The sequence below is a fragment of the Gekko japonicus genome, unplaced genomic scaffold, assembly GCF_001447785.1.
Source record: "Gekko japonicus isolate JY-2015 unplaced genomic scaffold, Gekko_japonicus_V1.1 scaffold380, whole genome shotgun sequence".
Classification (NCBI taxonomy): Eukaryota; Metazoa; Chordata; class Lepidosauria; order Squamata; family Gekkonidae; genus Gekko; species Gekko japonicus.
In genome coordinates, this window is record NW_015167543.1 from 497,001 (window position 1) to 521,203 (window position 24,203).

General features: G+C 38.6%; 1 protein-coding gene across 1 annotated transcript in view; it reads right to left on the bottom strand.

Annotated features, from left to right (window-relative positions):
• Window positions 1-24,203, bottom strand: part of LOC107112475 (protocadherin-10-like) — a 49,965-nt gene that overhangs the window by 21,270 nt on the left and 4,492 nt on the right. The window contains 2 exon segments of the mRNA XM_015413620.1: window positions 13,551-13,856; window positions 23,549-23,655. Coding sequence (XP_015269106.1) covers window positions 13,551-13,856; window positions 23,549-23,655 — 413 coding nt within the window.

The following is a 24,203-nucleotide window of genomic DNA, read 5'->3' on the forward strand; positions in this document are numbered from 1 at the left end:
AAACCTCCTGCTATTACAACTGATCTCCAGGTGTCAGAGATCAGTTCACCTGGAGAAAATGGCCACTCTGGAAGTTGGACTCTATGGCATTATGCCTAAACCCTGCCCTCCTCAGGCTCCCTTCCCCAAATCTCCAGGTGTTTCCTAACCCAGAGCTGGCAACCCTCTGCTCTTATAACTTACAACGTTATTTCCTTGGTTACATTTTTTTGTATTTACAATACTGAGTTGTCACAAGATTACTGGTAATATTGATTTTCTTTATTAGTTACCACACATCTGTGGTAGGCAAAGGTTTGTGCATGTTTGGTAAGTAGATGTATATAAATATATACTGCAAATTTTGTTCACCCTTATGTTTTTGTTAATAAGAATGTGTAAAAATATTATTCATGCAATATGCTTTGCTATATATTCATGCTCTAACTACAAGGTTAAATCACAGCATATATTTATTTTTGTGGGCATAAATGTCACACACTCATGCCTGTTAAGTTAGTTTTTCTGGGAATCTATAGCTTTAAAAAGTCAATGTAACTTTCCCCCCTTTTTTGAACTTAATATAAATATGTCGGAAGACAGGAGGGCCTGGCGTGATGTGGTCCATGGGTTTGCAAAGATTTGGACTTGAATGTGCGACTGAACAACAACAACAAAATGGAAATACTAAATTTACTGTATATTTACCATATACGTACATTAGCATGCATTTTTAGTAGCTGATTTTGTTTGTAGAGATTAATATGTCCTTTGTTGAAGCTGAGATCTTCAATATTTTAATAGATATAACTAAAATGTATTGATAATTAACCTGCCTGAGAAGAGAAAGCTGGGAATAAGATGATGATCTGTGTTTTGTGACCATTTGGATATGCTGCATGAAAAGATTTCTGTGCAATCTGAGGATCTTCTTTCAATAGAAATTCCAGATTGGGTGGAAAATCCATTTTCAGATACTGAGAAAGCTAGGGTAGTGAAGGAAGAACTGGCTGAGTGACAAAATGACAATGAGCTGAAGCCAAAATTGAAGACATTGTACCAAGAGTTTTGGTTAGAGAAAGACATTTCTGATCGCTATCCTCCACTATGGACAGTGATTAAAAAGCAACTTATTGCACTTCCAACATTACGTTTGGTGGAATATGATTTTACTATGGTCATCCAGTTTCTCCCCAAGCAAAGGAATCAACTCCAAATTACTAAATGTGGTGATTTAAGATTTTAGATAAGTGACTTTGGGAAACTAGTATCACTTCATCGTCCACCCACTGCATTAAGAATTCACTGAACAGTGGAGTACTTACTAGTTTGGTGTAGTGGTTAAGTGCGTGGACTCTAATCTGGGAGAACCGGGTTTGATTCCCCACTCCTCCACTTGCACCTGGCTGGATGACCTTGGGCAAGCCATAGTTCTGATAAGAGCTGTTCTCGAAAAAGAGCAGTTTCTGTCAGAGCTCTCTCAGCCCCACCTACCTCACAGGGTGTCTGTTGTGGGGAGGGAAAGGGAAAGGAGTTTGTAAGCCGCTCTGAGACTCCCTTCGGTAGTGAAGGGCAGGGTATAAATCCAATCTCTTCTTCTTCTTCTCTTCTTCTAAATGTGGTATTTAAGATTCTTGCTAAATGTCTATCAGACTTTGAAAAGCTGGTATCACTGGATCTAGTTCATCAATTGGTTGAATAATTTAAACTAAAACACTTTAATTGGATTTTGATTAATGTACAATTAATTGTTGGTGTTTTTAATTTCATTGTTATTATCTTAGTGAGTGGTGCAGACTGGTATCCTAAATATAGGGTAGGGAGCACTTAGGGGTGGTTTATAGAACCAATGGGACAGTAGCCAGGAAAGTGTGGGAAAGGGTGGAAACCACCATTGTAGAGATAAACATTTTCATTTTGTAGTATGAGTATTACTAAACTAACCTTTGGGGGGGCATATTTTGGAAACGCAATGACAAACCTAACAAGGAGGTTAATCAAAAAGCCTTGGTCCTGGAATTCAGATTCTATAGATTCCAAGTGGAATATCAGAACAGCTGGCTTATATTATTGTGTTAGAAATGCATCTGTGTGCAACAGAAAAAGGAATTTATATTTCTGTTATTTTCCCCCATTGAAATATATTCAAATATTCAATTTCTGCTACCAACTTATCTGAGAGAATATGTGCCTCAACATCCCAAAAATATAGTAGAAGCCTTTCCATAATGGGTAGTATAGGTGTCAGCTGAAAATATGATTTTTCAGCATTTATTTTTCCCTTGCCTTGCCCTGCACTCCTGGCACAAAAGGAACCTCTATCTATCCTTGGCAGCAGCACCACCAAGCTGTTTCAGATAGCCGTGTTTAACTGCACCAGTTTTTTGTTCTCCCTGGCTGGTGGCAGGTACTCTGCCCTGAAGAAATGGGCAACTACTTTCCTTTCAATTATCCAGGGAAGATCAACTGTCACTAGACAGAACACAGCCAGCACAACAAAGTGCTCTATCCAAAACAGTTACATGTAGCTGCTGATGGTGTGGCGACAGTGGAGGAGAGCAAATGCTGATAGGAAGAGCTTGACTCATCACCAAAGACAACAGCAGGTAGAGGGGAGCTTTATTATGTGTTTTCTCATTAAGAAGTAACATGTGAATCAGCTCTTTATTTCTATATGATTTATTTGGATGCTCCTAAACTGAGCACAGATGATTTGGAAGCAGTTTTCTTTTGATGTCAGTGGAATTTGGATACAAGCAATTTTATTTGTTGTGAGATGTGGTCATTTAATCTGGCCAAGTACTATTACAGCCTAACACAGCCACATACATGTTCTTGACAGTATCCAAGGAGACTATCTACCAGATTTCCAGGTTTTCCCTATCTTCTCTCATGCTGTGAAGCTTCTAGAGCCAAAAGCACTCCAAATGGAGGCAGAATTTTCCTGATGGAGCTGCCACTCCTACACATGCTACTTCTTCCAAGTTTTTTTTTTTTTTTTAACGAACACAGAAGAGGAGACATCCAAAGAGCTGACTGGCTGCCCCTGCAAGTGCTGTAGGGTAAGGTAAAGCAAGATAACCGCAAGATAACTGAACTTTACTGCCAATCAGTAAAAATTTACTAAATTTACAAAATACCCCATTTTGAGTAGGGAAGCAGAAATCATACACTTGCAGTTATGGATTGATGTTAAAGAGTACATACTTTTACACAGCAAGTTCAGAAAAGGACATGAAAATTTAACATTGTTTAATCAGACACCATTTTCAACAACACTAAAGCACACGACAAAATGATACAATATATTATGACTTGCATATTACTGGTGCAATTATTGCCTTGCTATGCATCAAGAGCAAGATACCAACCAGACAGTGCAAGCAAAGATATTCTAAATATAAGTCATGTTAATTATAACTACTTTCTTATAAAGTAGTAGTGAAGATAAAAGTTTGAATGCAGAGCCATCAAACCCCTATTTTGTTGGTCTTTCTGTCTAACCCCCACCCATACATGGTAATCATGGTAAACTCTTCTTTGTCAGTCACATAAGACCCATAAAACAAATTTAAAAAAAAAATACAAAGATGGAAAGTCAAAGGAGAAGGGGCAGGATCAGGCATAACTTTACACTAGTTCATTACACTGACAGGAAACAAAGGCAGGCTCAGGGAAACAACCCGCCCCCCTTTGCCTGTTCCCACACTAGAATTGGGACCACACAGTAATTAATCAAGATATATTTAGATGCAAAAGATTCTCTGCATTACTATTCCAGCTGATGAAGACCTAGTATAATAGTGGTATTCTCAGCTAAAAATATGTTCATTCACAGTGACCCAATACAGGCCAATTTTCATTCCCTTCATTACTGCTCCATCCTTTGAGACTACTGGCAACTGAACCAAACAGGTTCCAGACAGAGAGCCACAGCTTCAGGCTAATATCCCATATGTCTGGATCGTGGAAGCTATAATCCCCAGCTTTACCTTCTTGCTCTACCTTTTTTCAGGTCCAGCTTGTTATTGCCTTACCTTCCCCAGTGATACATACAGCAGTATGTGTAGGAATATAATATCTTGGCAGGCATTATCATGTTATCATGGTGCTATTACTTTATGAAGGGTCACCAAATCTGGATTGTGAAATCCTTGGGAGATTTGGGAGGGATGTTAGTAGGTCTAATGGAGTCTTCCCTCCAAAGCAGCCGTTTTCTCCAGGGGAGCTGATCTCTGTAGTTTGGAGATAGGTTGCAATTCCAGGAGATCTCCAGGCCCACCTAGAGGTTTTCCACATTTTCTGATCTTGTACTGTTTCTTTGAGTCACTCCATGCTCAGGCTGGCGTTGGCTTTTATGGTGTCTAGCCACTGTGCTCTTTGGTGGCCCGGTTTCCTTTTGGCACTAACTAATCTAACATATGCCCTAAAAGCACACCAAAACAGCCAGTTTAAGCATCAGACTGTAATTAGGTGCCACAAGAATGATCCTAGAAGATCCTTGTGGCTTACTCATAGAACCCTTCAGCTTCTTATCTTCTCATTGTACACGATATGAGCAAATTAATTACTTCTTGGTTCGCAATAAATCAGTTAACTGTCACACCTAAATTAGCAAGTTATGGTTTGTGCTTTCCCAGGAAATAAGGACTGCAAACTGGGAACAAGTTATAGTTTGCACAACAAGAACAAACCACACTTACCACTTCTATATTGGGACAATTAGTTTGAAAACCCAGAAGAAAATAAGTAGCTCAGAGTACATGAGCAAGCAAAAAGGATATGAAATAATGTAAGTTTTCACCTTTCATTAGGGCCTACTATCCATCACATTGCATTACCCTTGCCTCCTGTTCAGATCTCCATGAGGGCTTTATTCTCCCATTTTTCTTACATTTGTTTTTAAAAATTACACTTGTAGTAAAACAGTAAAATGAAGGTTATGCTCACATGAAAACTTACACATTTTTCAGTTTGCATTCACCTCATATGAGAACATCCCTTTAATTTTTTTTTGCCTCAAATGACTTCTTGTTAATGCTCTTTTTCTACTGAACGAGTATACACAATAGTCTTAATCAAAATTAATATGACTTTTGGAGGGGCTAAGCTATTGAGTTGCTCAACCACTTTCTTTGGTATACATCCCCAAGAAACCCAGCTGTAAAAAATCATGTAGGGAAGCATGTATTTGGATTTAGAACAACCAAATAATTGAATGTGAGAGATACAATTTGCAAGGAATCCCCAGGACAGAAATCATGTGTAGTGATATTTGATCTTTTTCCCCCTCCCAGTAGTCTGTGACATTGCATACACAGTAGCTGATGTGCCCAAAGTGGGGGATTCAGAGTCCTGATTTAATTTTCTGTTCATCTGGTTTCTTCTTATGAGTAAGAAGGCACTTGAAATGAAGTCTTCTTGAGTCAAAACTGATGTTTTGGAACCAGGGAACTTAGGATATTATTGATCAGGCAAAAGAAAAAAATAATTTAGTTAAAATAGAATACTAAGAAAAATATTGTTGCAATATAAATTAGCAAAGAATATTTAAATTCCTCTTCAATGTGCAGATCCAGAAATGAAGCACTCAGAAGTGCAATGGGTAACTATACATGTGTGCTAAAAAATAAGGGAGTAAATTCCATCTCTCCAAAAGATGTTCCCCGCAGACAACAGATACTTGGCATTCAGACAGAAAATTAATCAACAACTGTAAAACTTAAATGCATCAATAAATGCACACCTTATTAACATACACCAAGTTCTTCCCAAATTGCTAACTGCTTTGTATCCTCTATTTGTTGAAATACCTTGAGTAAATGCTATTTTTCTCCTTAGCTTGTCTTAGAAATACCCTGAAATATTGTCCATGTTCCAATGCTGTCTTTCCATAAACTATAAAACTAAAATTCTCACAACATAGTAGTATAATTCTGTAGTATCCTAACACTGAAGTCAAATTCAAGCTATTCTTACACAAACTCTTTTATGCCATGCCAAGCTCTTAGCACCAAGTTGTTAGCATCTGCAATATTTCTTTGAGGAAGTGAGTGGCTGCCTTTCTTCGGTGGGACAACATTCCCTTTATTTTGTGCACCATTTTTGAAAGAGATATATAGCTTTTACAGGTTAAAGATACTATGCAAGTAGAAATCAGTAACTCTATATCATTAACCTCCTTTATTGAAGGAGGCAAACAAGTTGTTTCTAGCACCTTTATAACAGAAAGAGATCTGGGCAATTCTTGTACCAACTGCTGTTTCAAAAAGCACATGACATTAAAGGGAAAAAAAATTGGGACTATTTCCTTCATGCTGTTCTTGGTTAAGAATAAAGCTAAGCAAAGTTGAGAACGTCAGTCCACATATGACTAATGTATAATAAAAATGATGATGCTCATATTATCAGCTTTACTACGGCTAACAATTTATTGATTTATTCTTCTGCCAGTAGTACTCTCTATTGTTTGAAATATAGCAGCTGATGCTGTTGTTGAATGTTAGTAATCTCCTAAGAGGAAGGTCGATGATGTTTCAGTAATTTTCATTTTCTAAACACTGACCTTCCAGGCAGACTAATTTCTTTTCTAGCCGTCATTTTAAGAAGCACTGTGTTGGTTCTCTTACCTAAGAGCAAATACCCCCCACCAAGGAGCCCTAGCTTTCTAAGAAAAAGATAAATGCAAGATGGAAAAACAAACTTTAACAGATGAATAACCAACTTCTGCAATAACTCACTGCCTGCCATTAAATATACAAAACTAGTAAATCAATTTGTCATTTTACCCAGTTAAAAAAAAAGTCCTTTTTTGGTATAACATAGATTTAGACAATTTACATGAACCTATTATGCATGGGTGTTTTCCCTCACTTTCACCGTGCATGTCCATTGCATTATCTTTATTGTTCAGCATTGATTTTCCTCCCTTCAGCACTCAGTTTGTTTTCGGGTCGCTGTTTCCCTGAGTTTTATGAGACTGCTTTTGTGCTGATTTTTCCCTTCTTTTGCTTCCAAGCTGAATGTAATTCAAATGCATACAGATTCCTTTGGATTTCCCCTCTGCCTTTTTGCTGCCCCTCAAAGATCACTCCCCTGCCTACATCGAGGTCATTCCACCCACTCTGCCCCTTCTGCCATCCTCCCCCCTTCATTGGTGTACAAGCTCCATTTCCCCCTCATTTTAAAATTGTATTTATTTATTTTTTGACAAGCAACATGAGTCTAGCAATATGAGACTATTGCTAGTCTCATATTGTGGAATTTAAAAAAAATGACAAGGAAAGTTTAAAAGGAGTTGTGTGAGATTTAGTTCCCTGCTGGTATTGACTTGAAAGGGGGATCAGAGAGGAGGCAAATGGCAGCTTCCCCAGTGCAAAATAAAAGGATTTCAGTGCTGCATGCAAACAAAATAAGGGGGGGGGAGAGATCGTCAGCATGGAAATAAATTGACATGAGATGTAGAGAGAGATTGGAAGCCTACATATTTGAAAACATTTTTCCCTTTAATGCTTTAGTCAATGAAGTTTTTTAGGGTAGGAACCATTTTGGCAGTCTCTGGAAGCCTAACATTAAAATGGCAGCTAAGCCACATGGACCTTCTGCAAACTGCCGAACTTAAGAATCACTTGGGATCTATCCGTTTGAAGGACAGGTGCAATCCACACAGGACAGACTCAAAAAAAAAAAGATCACAACTAGCATACAGGAACCAATTAGAGAATCATAAAGAGAAAACCACTCAAATTTGCAAGGAATGGCAGGAAATTCGTGTTACTATGCAGCTGCGCTAAAGCATCAGCAAAAATACCTCATTTTTTTTTCAATTTAGTGGCACAAGCCTAAAAAAGATCTCCAGAGTTTCTGCCAGAGGACTCCTTCTCCAGACAGATTTCAGCCCTGTACAAAGCACGGTGGAGTTGCAGCCAACTTTTCACAGGTGTGCATGTGCCCACACGTTGCTAACGATCACAGCTTGCAATGCCAGTGTCAGTGGGTCCTGCTGTGCAATCTGTACACTCAACATGTTCCCCCATATTATGAGAACATATGACTCCCATTTTTCACAGTGGCCAATAACACAGAAGAGAATTCCCTAGAGCTCGGCAACATGGAAAATGTGGCTTCTAGCTGCTGTTTCAGAAAAAAAACTGGTCAATTTCAACAGTGGGTTTTCCCCCTTTGCCTGCATTCCTTTGTTTCATTCAACCAACTAACATGCATGTGTAATACCTCAACTGTAAGGGTTTAAATGGAAGGTACTTGCTGGATGCTACTGTGCAGCTGCAATAGGGCATTTGTGTAATTAAAAAAAAACTGGATACCACCCCCCATATGTCACAAGTGTTGTTCCACCCCAATTTAGAAAAGTGTGTGTTTTTTAATTGTAGATGCAAAATAAATACACCAGACAAAAAAGAATGGTGTGTAAGGAGAGCACAGAATCTGAAGTCAAGATTAAAGGCTTACTGCTCAGAAAATCTGCAGTAAGATGTGAGTCCGTAATGGGCCATGGTGTCAATGTGGCCAACAGTATAATTAGTCTCTTTTGCACTAGCAGAGCACAATTTTTCTTGCAAACCTTAGCAGTCCTTCCTTATGTTTTCAAAAGTTTTAGTTGATATTTGATTTTTTTGTATGTAAGAATTTCTATGTCCAACCATGCTGTTACAGACTGATTGTAAAATCTGAATACTGTGAGTCACTTTGATTTGGATAATATTCCATTGGCAGTTGTTTCCAAGCATACATTGGGGGGGGGAAACAAAATTGCCCCCGAAAAACAGGTATAGTGCTAGCTAACACCTATGCAGCAGGATTTTCCTATTTTTACTTCCAATTGTAGTTCTTTATTTTATACTGGATGCCAGTGTGGAGGGTCTCCCGACCTTTAGGAGTGGCTTTTCAGAGGGGTGATTAGCTTGTTGAAGGAAGGCAGGGCAGAACTGCTTAAAAGGCCTAGTGCATACATAAGTCCTGTGAATATAAAATATCCTTCTTTTCTAACCTTCCCTATAGCTTTTCATCACCTGAAAATAATGCATTTTAAATACATTATTATTCTTTTGCTAACCAGAATCTGGGCATATCAAACACAGTATAGCACTACCAACACCCATGCAGATGTTCAGGAGATTGTCACAGTGACATGATATATATTATCATTAATACTTTGGTGTCCTTTCCTGAAGACCCAACAACCTGGGAAATTAAGTAGTAATGCTGTTATGAGAATTCCTCTCCCTTTTCATTTTTCTTAGCTAACCATTAAGGCATCTAGTTTACATGATCATTCATGGGTTATTTCAACATTTTTAGGACCTAGGCTGTTAATCTCATTGACTAAAATTCCCCAGCCCCAGAGCTCCAACACAAGGAAGGTAATATTTCTTCTTTAAAGAACCACACTAGTCTGTTTTTAATATTCAATGGACCCAAATTACCCAGCATTCAATCTAGGGCTAAAATACTTAAGTCACTTGATTCTTTGCTTGTGTGTGCTTAATGAAGAGCAGCTCTGAAAATGCATCAGAGCTCAAGGGGGATTATGGGCGAAGAGGCTGTTTAACCATTTTTCTTTCTTCTGTATATCTACTCAGCTCCCACCCCCAGCTGCTTTCCCACTCACAAGGGAAAGAAAACCAATAATTTGGAACTACATCTGGAAGGATCAATCATCAATAGAGAAATGTTGCTTTGACATCTTGCTATACACAACTCCTCTACAGAGTCATACTTTGTCTAAACAATCATCACCAGATACAAAAATGGAAGAATCATATCTTCCTAGATAGGCCTAGTTAGGTTTGTTCAACAATTCCTTCTAGAGGTACCCTCCTTTCAAGGAGGGGTGCTTGGACTCTAGTACCAGCAACATTCTCTGTGCAGCAGACAGGCTCTTGGGAATAGCTTGCCAAAAGAGAAGCATAAGATACTTTTTTTCTGGGTAGATTCCAAAGCAGACAATGGTGACCTTTGTTGAGGACTATTACTCTGATTTAGTTTCCTCTGCTGTTCTGGTAGTCTCTTGTTGGGTTTGAAGGTTCTGCAGTGCATTATGTGATGAGTGAACCTTTATGATCCGGTTATGTTTATAGTTTTATTGTGAAAGTTATTGCTTTATTTTATTATTGGTTTTTTTCTTGTTTTTGGAGGCTACTCCATGCATAGTAGAACTACTACAAAAATTACTAAAGATTACGTGTCTACTGTTACTCAAACGTTTTATAATTCCTATTCTAATTACTGCTTCTTTTTTATTAGTAGCACCTCTCTAAATTGCCATGTTCATTAGGTTAAAATCATTATTACTGTTTTAAACTGAAATTCTATTTATTCTGATGTTACCCACCCTGAGCCCACCCACGGGATGGGTGGGATATAAATGCAAATAAATTAAAAATTATTCTAACATTTTCTAAATTTAATTTATTTATAACACGAAACTTAGAGCATTGAAACTATTTTTGTTAGAAATAAGTCAACTTTTCCCTTCACCTCCTTTGCTAACTGTTGGATGAATACCATCTGGTATTATCAATTTATTTTTATTTAATGTGTTAGTTTGTTCCCGCACTTTGTCACTTGATCTCTCATTCTTAGATATGGCCCCTTAATTATTACCTGACAAGAACTGATAATATGCATGCATCTGTCATATTAGCTACTTTGGAATTTACTTCATCCCACGAGTTGAACCCTGGTAAACCAGATCATTTAGCAGTTTTCCTAACCCTTTGAAATACTCCTAAAATGGTATTTAACTGTTAATGTTTTGTTTTCTGCTGCTGACTACAGACACAAAGAAATCATCTCCTAGACTACTTTCTATTATCTGTCACTTTCATTAGCCCACCTTAGAATTCCCCCAATCATTTTACTTTGAGAAGTTATGGATATATTTGGCCTCCAACTGTCTGCATCTTGCAGAATATACATGTTGCCTTCTCATTTTAAATTGTGCTTCTGCATATGTTCTGTCTACAGTTACACGTTTCAGCATAATGGGACCCTGCCCTACTCTTGCAGTTTGTTTTAAAGGCTTGCTTTTGCTACTAAAGGGGCCCAATTAAATAAGCACTTTTTAAAAAACAATACACCTGTATATATTATGGTATTATATCCCTATCACCAACAGGAATCCCCTTAGGTTGCACTGTAAGTTGCTTCTGACACTTGCCTCTGTAGCTTTCAGAAGCACCTATCAATTTACTGCTGGGAAAGGCCTGTTAAAACAAATAGGGCACATTTTTCAGTTCAAATGCAGATATTCTCATGTAGTTCTAATCTTCTGGAGGTGGGTCAATGTGAGTCCCAGACAGCTCCACTCTTTGGGTTGGGTGGTGGTGGTGGTAATTCTAAACCTTGTGTTTTGTGAGTTAAGTATTTGTTATACTGAACACATACATTTTTATCTCTTTTTTTCTGAACCAAGAACAAAGCTTCAATAAAAATGTAGCTTTTTATTCCTGGAGGCAAATATGCCTCCCTGTTCTACCCCAGTGTCCTAGCTTATAGGTGTGATAGCAGAATGCTTACTCTGCATATTACACCCCTTCAGGGCTTTCTCAATTAGCTTTTTGTCTAATTCCCTTTATAGAGCTCAATGTTTTCTTAATGGTTTTTGGTACAATCTGCCCCTGGAGAATGTTAAACTTAATTATGCTGTGGTCACTATTACTTAGCAGTTCTGCTATAGTTACCTCTTGAATAAACTCTGCTGCTTCCCTTTGAATTGAACAGAGAATAAGGCTCCTCACTGGGAAACACTTTTTCCGCTCTATAGAAAACCATCCTTCTAAACAACTGCTTTCTTCTCCCCTCCCCCAAAAAGAAACTTTAGTATAATCTTAGACATCATTTTTTTAAAAAAAATCATTACAGGTAAGTAAAAGTCAGCCATGTAATTTCATATTTAATACAGATTAAGTCTTGAATATCAAATAGAATGCAAAAACCAACTGGGTGGTACCACACCCCCAAATTCTTTTTAGCATTCATTTACAATATAGGACTTACATCTAATATAGGATTAGGTGCAAAAGATCACAGCTCATGAGAAAATATATAATGAAGCTGACTAGCCATGCATCATGTTAAAATGACAAATTAACAGGAAACAGGCTTGTTTTCTAACTAAAAGTCACTCACCCGTTCTAACAACCCAATTCAGACACGAACTTGCCATCATAAAAGTGATAATTACTGGGTTCAGCCACCAATAAAGAAATATTATCTATACCGAGGGGCGGGGGGGAGCAGACACGGAATGGAAACACCCAGATTAAAATTATGTAGAAATACATAGCTAAAAAGTAGCTATAGAGTAAAAGAATGTATTCATGAGACTAGATGGATCACAAAGTGAGATAAAACAAATAAAAAGCTATCCTCCTCTACAGACAAATTAAAAGGCAACATATACAAGAAATATTACTGTTCTGAAACAAATTATGTGCTTTACATCAGTAACTAAATATACAGCTTACAAACCTGATATTAGAAACTTATGCTTGTTCATAGTCAGTTAAGAGGTAAAATTGGCGTAAAGATTGAATGCCTGACATATAGACTGAATTCCTGGTGGGCAACTGCCAAGACAAAACTGAAGAAAAAGACAATGAAGCACTCCAGTATTCAACATGTATTTCAGAACTCTCCTGGACTCCTGTAGCGACATCACTGTCATACCACTGTCTTCAGTCAGGTTTCCTTTTTCTCTAAGAAGGATTCCTGCAGCATTTGCAGCCATTTCACTTACTGAATCAAAGCTTTGCTTTTGCTGATGCAACACTGCTTCTCTCAGTTCCAGACACACAGACTATAAGAAATATCACAAGCACTTCTAATCAAAGGAAGACTTTGGGACTTGTAATAAAACACAATGTGATGGAAGGTGATTGGTATATTTGGTATCTTGGCCCCCCCAAAAAATATGACTTCAAGTGGCACAAGATCTGAAATTAATAATGAAGTAACTTTCTTAAGCCTACACACTATCCTCTGTGTCACCAAATATCATAATGATGACTATCAGAAGAATTCAGAGAGCATTAGAGCAGAACATTAAAGTTCTTCCCTTGAAAGATGGTCAAGGGAACAAAAGATAGTAGAAATGGCAGTGAACCATGACTCAGAAGATGAGCTCCAAGTTTTCAATGGGAACAGAGCAGCTGTGGTACAAAACTGTTTGGTGCAGTAGACATCTCAGTAAAGAAGTACTACAAATACCTAAAAAGATGAAGAAACACTTGTCTTCCTAATTATTTACTTCAAAATAATGCACTAGGGTATCAGTTCCAAAAAACAGCTACACATTTGTTTTTTACAAATCCATCTTCAACTTGATCCTAGAAGTTACAAACTTAAAATGCCACAGGCATTTAGGGAAAAAAGGGGGGGGGGAACCAACATTTCTCTTTTCAATGATTCTCAATCCAAAGGGTTTCAAGTGGTTTTTCCCCCCCTATTGCCTCGGGTACACTGTTCTATTCCTAACAAGCACATTGTGGGAATGGAGATTTATTTCCAGGAAGGAAACACTGTCTAGCAGCCTTTTGAACAGTACTTACTCAAATACGGTGGTTTGTAAGGCGCTCGTGTATTAGACAGCAGTCCATCCAGTTCCTTCCTCTCCAGAGTGCTGTGAAGGGCCTTCTCTTTGCCAAAGGTGGAGAAGGACCTCTCTGCCCCAGGCTGAGCTTCTGGTGTTTCAAACACTTCAGTGTCTGGAACAGAGTCCATACCAGGAACATGAAGATTGCTGCGGTAATCCGCAGCCTGGCGTCCATCAGAAGGGACAAAAGAGGGCATCCAACACCGATCCGAGTGGCCCAATGCTTTACATTCTTCTGTGCAATTAGAGAAGAGATCCATGCCTACATGCAGGAAAGAGAGAAAAAAACTGCAGATATAATCTTCAGCATCATGATGACCAGCTGCTGATTGAAGCAGTCAAAAAAGGGGGGGTTTGTCCATCACCTTCATCCTATTAATAAAGAATGTGATCAATTTAGCCTTTAAAAAGTAAAAAAAAAGTGCTCAAATGCCCACAGTTGGCAAAACAGTCATAAAAAGGGAATATTATTTTTTTCTTGTGAAGCTACTCCATTGAGCTTATTGGGGAGTAAGTCCCATTCCTTTAGAAAGTGTTGGCAGCAACCTGTTGCCCAGAATCTGACAGGAAAGTGGTGACAAAACGAGAAAAAATGGCTCTTACTAAGTTGCTGTTCATTTAGATTTCACCAGTGGAAAATAAATGTAGAATGTGTCTGAAAAAATCAAAAGGCTATAAATTGAGCATCCTACTTTAGAGGAAAGAACTTGACTTAGAAGAACTAGTCTTCTCACCATTTCTTCCAATATACTTTTCGTAGGCTTCTTCCTTACAGTCCCATAAGCCACCATAAAACTGGAGAAAAGCTTCGATTGAAATTACACTAATTACTAGCACTAAGGGCAACTGTTGTCCGATGTGACACAGATCCAGATACTATTGACAAACATGTTAATGCTTACTCTATACCGACAAAGAGTGGTTCTTGCCAACATAGAACTGTTTGCTTACAAATCCTATAAAGCCATTAGAATTCTGAATGACAAGCAGAGTTTCTACTGATGAACTTCAGATTGGCATTTCAGTAGACTGATTGAATTTTAAGTCCAGGTTTCTTGAAAAATGGTGATGCCTGAAGTCTTTTAGAATGGAATGGAATAACCATCATTAACTCATGTATTAAGCCTCTGGCGGTTAAAAATTACTCCTTAAGATCTTGTTTGGGAAAGCTAAGTATTTTAGATATGTTTAATGTTTGTGTAACCTGAACAAAATCATTTGCTGATTTGGCCTTATAATGACTGCCTTAAAATTACTCCATGAACATACTAAAGGTAAAGGTTCCATTGCTCGAAAGCCAGTCGAATCCGACTCTAGAGTTGCGGTGCTCATCTCCATTTCAAAGCCAAAGAGCCAGCGCTGTCCAAAGACATGTGGCCGGCATGACTAAACACCAAGGCACACTGAACGCTGTGACCTTCCCACCGAAGTGGTACCTATTTATCTACTTGCAATTTCTTTCTTTCAAACTGCTAGGTTGGCAGGAGCTGGAACTAGAGATGGGAGCTCACTCCATCATGCGGCACCCGGGTCTCGAACTGCTGAACTACTGACCTTCCACAGCCTGCAGTTCAGCGTCTTAACCACTAGAGCCACCACAGCTACTACTACTACTATTACTACATACTACTAGTACCTAAAATGCTATAAGCTCACTGATGTAACCTTCAAGATGTTTTTCAGTACCAACAGTAGCCAGGACACCACTGGATGTTCATTACTGTAAACCACAGATCATCAATTCCTAAAATTTTGAACCAAAACTCACTGGCAAGGCATTATGGCAGATTTACAAGTTGACTGAAAGGATCTGATTGTAAAAGATAGGAGTAATTTGCTGCAAAATCTGTAAATTGCATGATTATTCAACATCAGGATTCAAGAATGGCAGATGGTTCTCAGAGAGGAACCTGGGGAGGAATGCTTGCTTTTTGATAAAAAGGATTGGGAACCATGGACATAAAAATCATTAGCTATCTCCCCCAAGCACACACAAGAGCTTAAAATACTGGAATGGCTTTGAATTTTAATTTGGGGCATATAAGTAAGAAGCAATGTGCCAGTAAATATTCTGCAAACAAGAAATCCCACCAATTGATCAACAAGTATTTGAGAAAGTAAAAAAAAAAAAAGCAAGGGGATTTGTCTGAGATTAATCTTGCTTTATAATGACAATTTTATTTTAAATTAAGCTATGTGCAGTACAAAGCCTAGCTTTGTTTGTAACCTTCTACTGATAATTGGTATGCATAAGTCTGGAAGTAAATTACTAATCGGTGAGCTGTTGAGGAATGCAAACATGAACGGCAGCAGGGATTACAGATTTATGGAAGAAACAGCATGTGAGACATACAAAGGGTTTCAATGAAGTAAATGGCTAGCTTGCTGTCTTTGCTGCTATAGAAAGGAGCAGAAAGAATAAAAGGTATACCAACATATCGCCAACATTTCTACAGCACTGCTTTTGTATCAAATAATTTTACTAGCTGATTACTAGGTATTATAGCACCAAAATCAGTTTTAAAAATTAAACTTTAACATTTAGAGTTCATAAAAACAGGCAAATATAAATATGTAATACCCATCATCTTTAGAAGGAATCCAGTTCACAATATTTACATCTGTTAAACATTTTCAGAAACTGAACGCAAGTTAAAGGGATAAATTGTTAAGATTTTTTAAAATGTATTCAACAACCAGGCCCTCTTTCTTTTATAGTATAAATTGTCTGCTGTTTACAATCTCACATTAGGTTCTGAGCCACAAACTCACTGTGGCTTCCTATGACTTCTGCCTGCCAGCTGCAGGAACCAAGCAAGTAACATTATATAACAGTGTGATATAAAACATGAAAACAGTACTACAATGACTGGAAATTAGAGTCACGATGAAGCACTCTAAGTACAACTGATTTCATGGGCTTGCATTTAACCCCTTCTCATTGAAATCAATGGGGCTTTCAAGTATGAAATTCTGTCTGGGTTATGTGCTATTTTTTAAGATGATAAGGTTAAACTGGGAGTATTTTATATAATGTGGTTTTGTTGAAATAAAGAAGAAATCTCTGAAATCATTGAAATACAAAAATGTATATGGTATTATTGGTATACAATCCTAGGTGTACACATTTGCATTGGAAAGAGATGCTTAAGAATGGTGGTGGCTGTATGGAGATGGTGTTAAATATTTCTATTGTGTGAGCAGCTGTTCAGCACCAATTTTCTGCATGGAAAATGGTAATGTTAGGAGTTTCCTCCACAATAAAGTATACTAATCACTGAAATCCTGATATGGAAAACTAACATACAAAATACTCTTTTAAAATCGTTTCCATTAAGTGAACATCAGCCAATTCTTATAGATTCTGGCCATCATGCAATTGTATCTTACAATATGGTATGCCTAAATGAAAACTGGATTGGTTTGGAAATTATACTAGCACACACACAGGCTTTAATTCTGATTCTCCGTTTTATTAAAATATTCTTCAATAGGTTGACATTTTACCAAATGGTTTCTAACAGGTGTTTTTTCATGGCATCATAATGGCCTAGAATTGGAACAAGAGAAGCCCAGCTGGTGATGCAGACATGTACTAAATTGAGAAAAGGTGAATGGCTAAGTGACTTGTAACTTATTTACAGTGAATTTTTGCAGAGTGACATTAAATACGAACCTAATATGTTTCTCTTGGCACAATACAGTGCCTGTTTTGGTCACTCTTACAATGCCACATAACAGAGACTTCAAAACTTAGAGAAACTGTTTCTTCCTTTTTGTTGTCATTTCTCTATTTGCTTTCTGTAGGGACCAATTTAAATCCAACTTTTAAAAAACAAGCACGTTCAATTATCAAACACATTTCAAGTCACGTCTAGGATTGCAACTGATCCTCAGGCGACAGAGATAAGTTCCCCTGGAGAAAACGGCTGCGTTGGCAAGTGGACGTTATGGCATTATACCCCACTGAAGCCCCATTCCTCCCCAACCCTCCCTCCTAAGCCTCCCCCCCCAAAATCTCCAGGTATTTGCCAACTCACAGCTGGCAACCCAACTCATGTCTCGCACAGGGTGCCTAAAAGTATATTTAAGAGGACATTTATTAATGAGCTAGTTCAGCTCCAGACAAGGGTGTAGACTTTCCAATTTCCCGGGGGGGGCTGGGGCTCGACCAGAGGCATTGCTTTGCTAGGAGCAAGGGTGGCTCCCGGGGGAGGCTGAGTACCTTCCTGAAAATTTCGGCGGGGGCTCACGCCCCGCCGCCCCCACGAAGATTACGCCTATGGCTCCAGACATTATTTCCTTATTTAGATACATGTCCTGCACCATTTTGAAGGTTCAAGATGCCTACCAAAAGCTCCCACTGCCACAAAAACAACCAGAACAGACCAGTTTATGGCCTATGGCATTAGGGTAATTAAAGCAGCTACATATGTCTTTATATTTTCTAATGCAGTGACACTCACTCAGGAGCCATATGTGGCTATTTGACATGCCATCTGAGCATCTGAGCATGCTTCCCCAACTTGAAACCTTCCCCACATTCCAGGCAAATGGGCAATACTATTGTCCCAGTCAAGCTTGTGGCAGGTAGGTGATTCCCACCTTAAGTGTTGGAGGGACCGGAGGATGGGCAAGGTGCAAGCCTCTCTGTGCTGTGGGCCTTGTGCCAGGGATAGAGGGATCGATCCTCTTCAACGATACCCCTTTCTCTGCAGCCTCCACAATCTTACCCCAGCACCTGGGCAGCTGTTGGGAAGAGAGCAAGTTTCCCACAGAGAAGGGAGAGTAAAACCACCACATGGGCATCCACCCAGGAAAAAAACAAGCTGGTGATTTTACTCCTCTTTCTCCACAGCCACCTTGCGCTCCAACAAGTGCCTTGGCAATCGTGCTATCTCACCTGAGCTACTGTGCTTCATGCTTAAGAGAAGGTGAAAAGCCTGCTCCCTCAATCCAGATATTTAAGTGCTAGCTAAAGTTCAAAAATGGTGGGGAGAAACAATCTTACATGCTCAGAGGTACTCTGGTCATTTAATATTAATATCTCCATCTTATTAGTGTATGTGTTTGGTGGGGTGATACACAGGCCACACAGTAGTCACGTGGTTCTTCTGCTTAATGCAGATGTGGCTCTCCATGTGCCTTGGACTGAATATGCCTGTTTTAAAGCAAAACAAATGGCCAGTGGTTGATGTCATCACTAACATACTTGTTCAGTTGATTTAAAACTAGAAGCAGAGATTGTATGCTATTCAGTAAACCATCTGACTGAACTATTAGTATTTTGCCAATAAGAACTGAGGGGGAGGCTGCCCACACCTTACTCCTCCATAAACAAAGAGTCATATTTTTGATTTATAGCTTAAAGAAATGTTCAGTCACTCAAACACTTCCATCTCCATTCTGTCATAAATCTCATTTGATGTGCAGTCTTTCTGGGCTAGCCTATCCATTATCACTGCCAATCTACAGTGCGGAAAAAAACATTTTAAACTATAATTGAATTTGAAAAAATGGTAAAAGCTTCAATTACAGTGTTAAACTGGTTCTTTAAAAGTGAATGCAAGTTATGAATGTTCAATGGCTTTGCTGAAAGGATTTAAAAAACTAATACAGAGAACTACTCAATAATATTCATCATTATTTATATCTAATATATGCATTCTAAAATCTTATCAGCCAACCATGTTTCCTAGCTTTTCTGTCTAGATCCCACAACTTGCCCCTAATCGCATCATCCACCATAATTAAGGAAGCCATGAAACATCATTCCTTTAAAGACAGCCTTACAAGAAGAAAAGGTATTGGTTGTGGCACCAAAGACATTCTCTTGGGGGGGGGGACTGTCGCAACAGCAGCATAACACATATTAATACACATATTTTCTTCAAAGTTTAACATGGAAGTTGGTTGCAATCCTGTCTAGGGTTAGGCAGCTTAATTCCCACTGCGTTCTTAGAGAAATAAAAACCTTCAAAATACACCGGACTACAGCCATGGGAGTTACCATAAAATCACTAATTTTGCTCTGCAATGTTATGCATTTTTTAGATTTGTTTCTTCTTGATTAAATTAAGGAGAAAAAACTACAAACACAAAGCCTCCAGAGATTTTGAATAATCTTCAAAGTACCATCCTTTAATTATCCAATTAAAAATTGCAACTGTAAAGTAAGGTACTAATATCTGCCAGATTTCTTTCCCCCACATTGCATCTACTTTCATCAAAATGCTGTATGTTTTATTAATAAAGTTGCCTGCCATTTCTTCAGTTGTAAAGATAGTCTTCACAAGTTTGCTTTCAGTAATCTATATGCTCCCTGCTCCACTTCCCATGAGCTTTACAAAACATTGACATCATAGTTGAATCTGGACTAGTAAATCGCATTATTAATCATCATAATCATAGTGAAAGACACCAAAATAAAATACTTGGCCACTGTCAAAGAACTGCCTTAAACCCTTTTCCCTCATGTTCAATCCTATTTTCCTCCAAGACTAGCTAAATGCCAAAATCATCTTCAAAGCGGGATTGAACTATAACACTACAGAAGCGGAGAGAAGAAAAATAGCATTCTGTGCCCCACTGGGATTTTTGTCTTTTCATTGGTCATTCTCCACACATGAACTCAAGTGTAATTCTCCTTCTAGTTTCTATCACCACAGCCTACTGGCTCTTTTAATGGCTGCTAAAAGACTATTCTCCGAACCCACTTGACAACAAAATCCTGTGAAACTGCATGCATACACTCTTCAAAATCCTAGTGGTTAACTTTTTAGTGGGGGTGGAAAGTGCTATCAAGTCGCAGCTGATTTATGGTAACCCCATAGGGTTTTCAAAGCAAGAGACATTCAGAAGTGGTTTGCCATTGCCTTCCTCCATGTCATGACCCTGGGATTCTTTGGAGGTCTCCCATTCAAATACTAGTCAGGGTCGACTCTGCTTGGCCTCTGAGATCTGACAAGATCAGGCTATCCAGGTCAGGGTAACTTTTTAGTAACCAACCTCTTATGAATGTGGGGGGGGGGGCTAAAGTTGCAAACCTCCAGGTAGGGCTTGCAAATCTCCCAGAATTACAAATAGTCTGTAGATTATAGAGGTCAGTTCCCCTGGAGAAAATGACTGATCTGGAAGATAGGCTCTATGGCATTATACCCCACTGAGGTCCCTCCCCTTCTCAACCCCTGCCCTTCCCAGGCTGAATCCCCAAATCCCCAGGAAATCCAAATTGGGATTTGGCAACCCTAGGTAGGCCTGACTCCCCAAACAGTCATATGCTAGAAAATGATGCCTTAATCGATATGGTACTGCAACACAGTAATCTGTGTTTGCCAGTACAATCATTAACTCTTGTCAAGAATCAAACTCTATGCACTTTTAATTGCTAAATAAGCTAGGACTAGAGTTCAGAAGACTCTTCTCCCAATTCAAAATCTAGCTTTCCAAAGGCAGCTTCCTCATATGTTAATTTTGTAAGCAACTAGAGGAAGTGAGGTGATGGCTTCAGTCCAACTCCTGGCAGAGAGGTGTCTGTATCACTGCACAGAGCACAAACAAACAGTGATACTTAGCACCTACACTGGAAATCTCTGCAGAGAAGCTTAATTATCCATGGAGGTGGTGAGGGGGGTGCCCTCAAGCTTAGATACGACATCTTGCAAAATTTCTCCAATACACTATTATTCTACATGCAGAAAGATCTTTGGTTCTAAAAAGCATTATGAAACACACACACCCCTAAATGCACATATTCTTTTCCCTATTTTAAGTTGGCTGTAATTTATTTAAATTGGAATAGCTGTCCTCTAATACTTCAGTGAATCACAACAGGTGACATTCACATAAAGGTCCAAGCATAGTCATCAACAAAGCAGCTCTACTCCTACACATCTTAGTAGCAAAGGTGGATGGTTCTAGTGCACACAGTATATACATATTCGATTCCATCTCTGCAAAAAATCTTTATTCACAATGATCACCATAAATGCTCAACAATAATTTATCAAAACTGGGTAAAGTAGTCATTAATTTAAGCCACAGTTTCACTTGAAAATGTTAATCCTAATTAGACTGTAAAACTATTCTCAGTTTTATTTGTAGAAGCCCGTAATTCAGATTAACAGGCAGGCCTACAAACTAAAGATTTTAAATCACTAAATCTTAATCAGTTTACGTGAACCTATTCAGCTTCTTTGATTTAGTGTTCAAACAAATCAAACAAATGTATGCCTTCAGAGCTTGCTACCTATTTAGCTAAGTAAAACAGCACCAATAATTGGCCACAGATAAGAATTGATGCCAAGCATCAGGCATCATAAATGCTCTAATTCTACATAAGCCTTTAAAAACAACAACAAGTTAGCTAAGAATAGTAACACTACTAGATTCTTCTAAAATAAAATGGCTTTTTGCTTGATGTGCATCACAATTTTATTCCCACACTCTGCCTTTCTATTCCAGCTCCTTATGCAGATGTTTATTCTTTCCTCTCCTATTTGGTTATTATGGTTCATTATGTTGAGAGAATAAACTGATTGAAATGTTCATGGAGATGAGTACTACAATAAAATGTGTTAAAAAACTAAGACAACTAAAAAGAAAAACAGCCAAAGAGATAAGGCAATGGAGGATTTTTATAACCCCTCAACTTCTGATTGTGGAGGCTGAGGAAAAAGGGGGAAGCAAAAAGCACAGATTTGGGCAGGCCACAACAAATCATATGCCAAATATAGGGCAAAAACCCCAAGGAGGCTCTGTGCTTCTCTGTAAACTTCTGGCAAGAGCTGGTTTGTTGTCAGGTTCCCAGACATAAAAGAGAGACTGTTCACTGCACATGAAACCCTACAAAAAGCAGAGAGCTCAGAAGCTCTTTGGCTCCCCTCAAGTCTTATTAGGTCTGCATATTAATGACTTGCAGCAATATAAAGCAACCCTTCAATGGACTTTTCCCCTATGTACCCAGGCTTCCTCCAACGACACACTGGAAGAGCAAAGGGCTGGAACGCCCAAACTCTCCACTAATGCTCCTGAGCATTACTGGTGTTGATGAGTAGGGTTCAAAAGTGAAGGAAAGCATCTGCCTCCCTGGAGTGTCACTTTCTATGTTCTTGCAGGATTTTTTTCAAACCTGGAATTTGAGGGAACCTGAAGTGGGAGAAAGATTATTCACTACTGATGCCAAAGGTGATTCCAAGACCTTTGGTGCTTATGATTTAGTGAACTGATACTTGTGAAGCTGCAAGATACATTCCAGTCATGCAAACATCAGGGTCAAAACTTATTTCAAACAAGTGTAGCAGCAGCAATACAAGAGCAGGTATTTTCACTTTCCCCCTTCAGCATATAAAGAACAAATCACATCTTACACAGCTACTGAACAAATGACTGCATGTAGCCTTATTGTTAGTTCAGAAATAACATATCACCAAAAGAACCACAATTCTGCAAACACATTACACATTTCTAGTGTTCTGTGACACTACTGATCTCAAAACAAACAAGCAAACCGTACAACAATCCACCATCCAGCTGTTACTCAATCTCATCTCACTCATTCACCCCCTGTGCATCACTTTCCTAAGCCTGCTGTAGTCCTTGCAAAGAACTTGGTTTCTTTCCAACCGCTTTTCAGAAGGTCTTTCTTTGCCTACAACCAAACTTACCATTTATCTTTGTCTCTCTACTATTGAAGACAACAACATGTACGGAGCATCAAACATACACAACTAACATAGCCAAAGTCTTGCAAGCTGGGTTCAAAAAGAAATAGCCTTCTCTGTATATTATGAATGGGATCATTTTAAGGCCATTCAGTTATACAGGCGCATGCAACGATAAACACTCCATATCACATTACTTCTGGTTTATTATTTATTTATCTATCTGTAATTGCCCTTGCTGTCTCTCTTATTAAAAGATCAAATATTTAGATCTCCCCCTTATCAGACTTACCAGAGGATTGACCTCGATTAGTGGCGTCATGATCGCTGTCTCCTTGCTCACTGTCTCCATGACCACTGTCCTTAGAGCTTACTATGTCTGCTTCCTGGAATGCAGAACTAGAAACATTAAAAAAAAGGGTATTAATATGTGAACACCCAGGAATAGGAAAACTCATAAAACATTCTTCTGCCATCCCATGGTCACATGTGGTGCTGCACTCAGCCAGACCTCCCACTCACAGCAGTGCTTCTCTCCATCACAAACAAAACTTGTAGTTTCAGGCATTAACAATCCAACTGGAACAGACAGTGGCCATTATTACACCGCCTGTGTTACACACAGTTGTTATAAATAATTTGGTTGAATTTGCTTAAACTGGAAAGCTAAATTTGCACACAGAGAAGTCAATATTATCTGCCAATTCTCACAAAGGGACTCATAAGTATTTGAAACACGTTTCAGCCAAGCACAAAATTAGATTTGGCTCTTTTTTCCAGGTAATTTCAGCAAGACCCACCACAGCCATAATTCAAAGATGATCATTCAGTGCAGATTTATTTTGCTTAATGGTTCTGTCTGAACAAATTCATTTTTATATTCCTCAGCTATTATTCTACATCTGCAGTGAACATATTTCCACATCCCTAGCCGTACTTGCTGAAAT